This window comes from Protobothrops mucrosquamatus, unplaced genomic scaffold, assembly GCF_001527695.2.
Source record: "Protobothrops mucrosquamatus isolate PMUCROS unplaced genomic scaffold, P.Mucros_1.0 scaffold202, whole genome shotgun sequence".
In the NCBI taxonomy this organism is placed as follows: Eukaryota; Metazoa; Chordata; class Lepidosauria; order Squamata; family Viperidae; genus Protobothrops; species Protobothrops mucrosquamatus.
Window position 1 is genome coordinate 95,540 of NW_015386557.1, and position 3,263 is coordinate 98,802.

Consider the following 3,263-nt stretch of genomic DNA (forward strand, 5'->3'; position numbering starts at 1 on the left):
GAACAAATTCAATATTTTGGACTGACCCAAGTAGATTATCTAGATTTAGTCGCAAAAGATTTCATGACAGGACCTAAAGCTAGCAGGTCTTGCTAGAAAATACATCACCTTGGTGGGATGGTCTAAAACAGGGGTCCCCCAAACCCCCAGGCTGCAGCTCACTACCAGGACGTGGCCTGTTTGGAACCGGACCACACAAATGGCTGGCCAGCGCATACATGTGCAGCTTGACTTACGTGAGCAGCGGCCAGTGTGCACGAGCACAGCTTGACTTGTATGAATAGTGGACTGGCACACAGCTAAAATTGCACAAGCAGTGCACTGCTTGGGTGGGCTGCTTTCCCTCCCCCTCCCCCCTGCTGGGCTACCAAGCCGTGAAGGCTGATTCATTCATATATGGTGTTGTGAAAGACTGATAAATTAGTTACTGGAAACATCTGGTTTTAGTTATTAACAATGAAGGTATGTAATCAGTTACTCAATCTAAGAGGGTGATTACCTGTGTGTATGTGTATGTGTCTGTCTGTGACATATGCTGTTCATATTTGTCTTCATACTGTGCTACAATTGTATTTCCATTATACTTACAATATGAATTTCAAAGTAAACGATATTTTGATGTTAGGAAGATCTATTTAAACAACCTGTTCTCCAGGCCCGAGTTGAACGGATGGAGCAGTTCCACAAAGAGAAAGAGGAAGCAGACAAAGGATCCCGGGATTGCAAACGCAAGTTAGCTGAGTGCCAGAAGAAGATAAAAGAACTTGAATTGGCCAACAAAGAGAGTAGCAAAAACGAGGTGCAGAGGTTACAGGCTGAGGCACAGCAACTCAAAAAAGAAGAAAAGAACTGGGACAATAAGGCAGAAGAACTCAGGAAGAAGGAAAAGAACATGCCCTGGAATGTTGACACTCTTAGCAAAGATGGCTTCAGTAAGGTGGGTCTTCTTGGTTAGATTCTTTTTCTGCCTTGCTTCTGAACCTTAAAATAGAACTGAGAGGACTTGGTCTGGCTGTCTTATAAGCAAAGCTATATGGATCATACAGCTGTAGTGCTGTCTATGTTTGACAATAGTGAAATAAGGATTACCTTCCAGGTATCCACATTCCTTAAGATATCTATGGGTAATTTCAAAAGTAAGTGTACAATTAAAGCAACAATGGTGTTAGTTTATGGAGAATGAGTGTGGCCATTTTATTAAAAAAAAGTATGCTTGGGCTGTCTAGAACCAGCTGTGATGTAACAGAATGTATCTGAGTTTTTGCAAGAAAAAGGACAGTGGGAGGGGAAGGAAGTAGTGGTGCTACATTTCTTTGCTTTAAGATAGAGATTGGAACTAATCTTTCCTGTTCCCATGACTTTAGGGAGTGGGGCTTTGTCCCCTTGAAAATTTTGCCCTTCATCTTCCTACTTTTTCTGTACAGGTGAAACATGGAGCCTTGAGAGGGAAAGGAAGGGCACAGGTGATCTGGAGCTGATTTTGTCAAAACTTCTACAAGAGCTCCAGCAGGATTAGCTGCATCTGTGCCTTTCTTTTCCACCCTTAAACAAGGGGGGGGGAATGCTTCTATGTAGAGTTGGTCCTGGAGGTTTTCAAACAAAAGAGATGATGATATAGGTCAAATGGAAGGACTGAAAAAGAGTCAAACTGCTGAAATTCTTTGGGATTTGTGGGCAGAAGTTCATTTTTTCTGGTTATAAATACATTTGTTTTCAACAAACATAGTCTGTTGTAATTTGATGGAAGCAAACTTGAGCTGTAGAATGAATAGCTGAAGAAGCCTCAAGAGATTTTCCAAAGAAAAGTTAGTTCTAAATCTAACAAATGAATAACATGGATTATGGCAGGGAAAATTCTTGAGTCAGATTACTTGGCAACAGTTTGATCAGGTTAGCAATAGAGTATAAAGTTAGTCATTTGTTAAATACTTTATTGGATTGGTTTAACTGCCTTGAGAAAACTGGTTTAATTGCCCCTAAAATTTCTGAACTGCTTCAGCTCTTCAGTCTTTTGCTAGTGCATTACTGTTTGGCTTAGGTTGTTTTGGAAATAATTTAATATTATTGAGACACTGTGGGGGGTTGACAACAGTGAGAGAACATTAGTGAGCAGAAATGGGGAATGCCAGAAGCTCATCATACAATATTGACTTTCATGGCTGATATTTAAGTCTTGAGCACTAAGGCTGAAGGGATATTGATTTGAAGTTCAGCGATATACAGTATAAACGATCATATGCTTCCCAGTTACACAGTTGCATCTTTAACATGGCTTCCTTTATTATTGTAGAGTGTCTTCAATGTCAAAACTGAACAAGATGTGGAATCAGAAGAACAAAAAGAGAAGAAGCACAAAACATTTGTGGAAAAATATGAGAAACAAATCAAGCACTTCGGTAAATCCAAAATTAGCTTTTCCAAAAATACATTTGGAATGTGGTCTAGGAATGTTTATATATACCAGCAAAGAAATTTGTACAAAAAAAAATGCAGTAGTCAATTTTTTTCCTGGATTACAAACTTGTCTAAGAGCATTTGGAATTTATGTAACCAATTGTATTTGATCAAAAAAAAAAAAGCAATACACGTTTTTGGGGGAAAATACACATTAAAAGTGAAATACAATCATAGCACGTTTGTTACCGCTGTGGGATTTGGTCGTACATGACATAGGCTTGTGGATCATGCCAAGATTTTAAAGAGAATTCTCTTATTCTTAGGAAAAAAGTTACTGAAGCACATGATACTGGAAAGGGCTCCAAAACCTATGCCAGAAACTTTTGCCTTGGTGTGCAGTTCACAGTCAGGCACATAGTGTAAAAATGAGAAAATATAACATCAGTGTTACTTACTGGGACATACAAGCCACTCAAATCCACTAAGCAGCACTGTGAGCAGCTTATATTCCCTTCTACAGTATACTAAAATGAAATAATACTATAAAATAACAAAAAATGCTTGCTCTTTAAATGGTGCTATCGTTTCTTTGATTGTTTCTGTTTATATGGTATTGATTCCTGCTTATTTAGTTGCTGGTTAATAGATATGTAAATAAGAATGTGCTTAGGGCTGTTTGCCCTTTTTCTTGACCTTTGCTTGCTATAGCAAGCAGCCTTAAGTGCACTCTTCCCCATCAAGCTCAGAGAACATCAAGAACCCTATAAGCTACATATATTCTCCACTATTGCATGTCACATTTTGGTATAAGCTCTGGCTGGGAAAATTATTCTCTTTACACGACATGGAAAGAATTTGATTTGACA

General features: G+C 38.7%; 1 protein-coding gene across 1 annotated transcript in view; it reads left to right on the plus strand.

The window, feature by feature from the left end:
• CDC37 (cell division cycle 37) overlaps positions 1 to 3,263 on the plus strand; it is a 19,710-nt gene that overhangs the window by 8,666 nt on the left and 7,781 nt on the right. The window contains exons 2-3 of the mRNA XM_015813916.2: positions 656 to 937; positions 2,291 to 2,396. Of these exons, the coding sequence (XP_015669402.1) occupies positions 656 to 937; positions 2,291 to 2,396 (388 nt within the window). The remainder of the gene's footprint in view (positions 1 to 655; positions 938 to 2,290; positions 2,397 to 3,263) is intronic.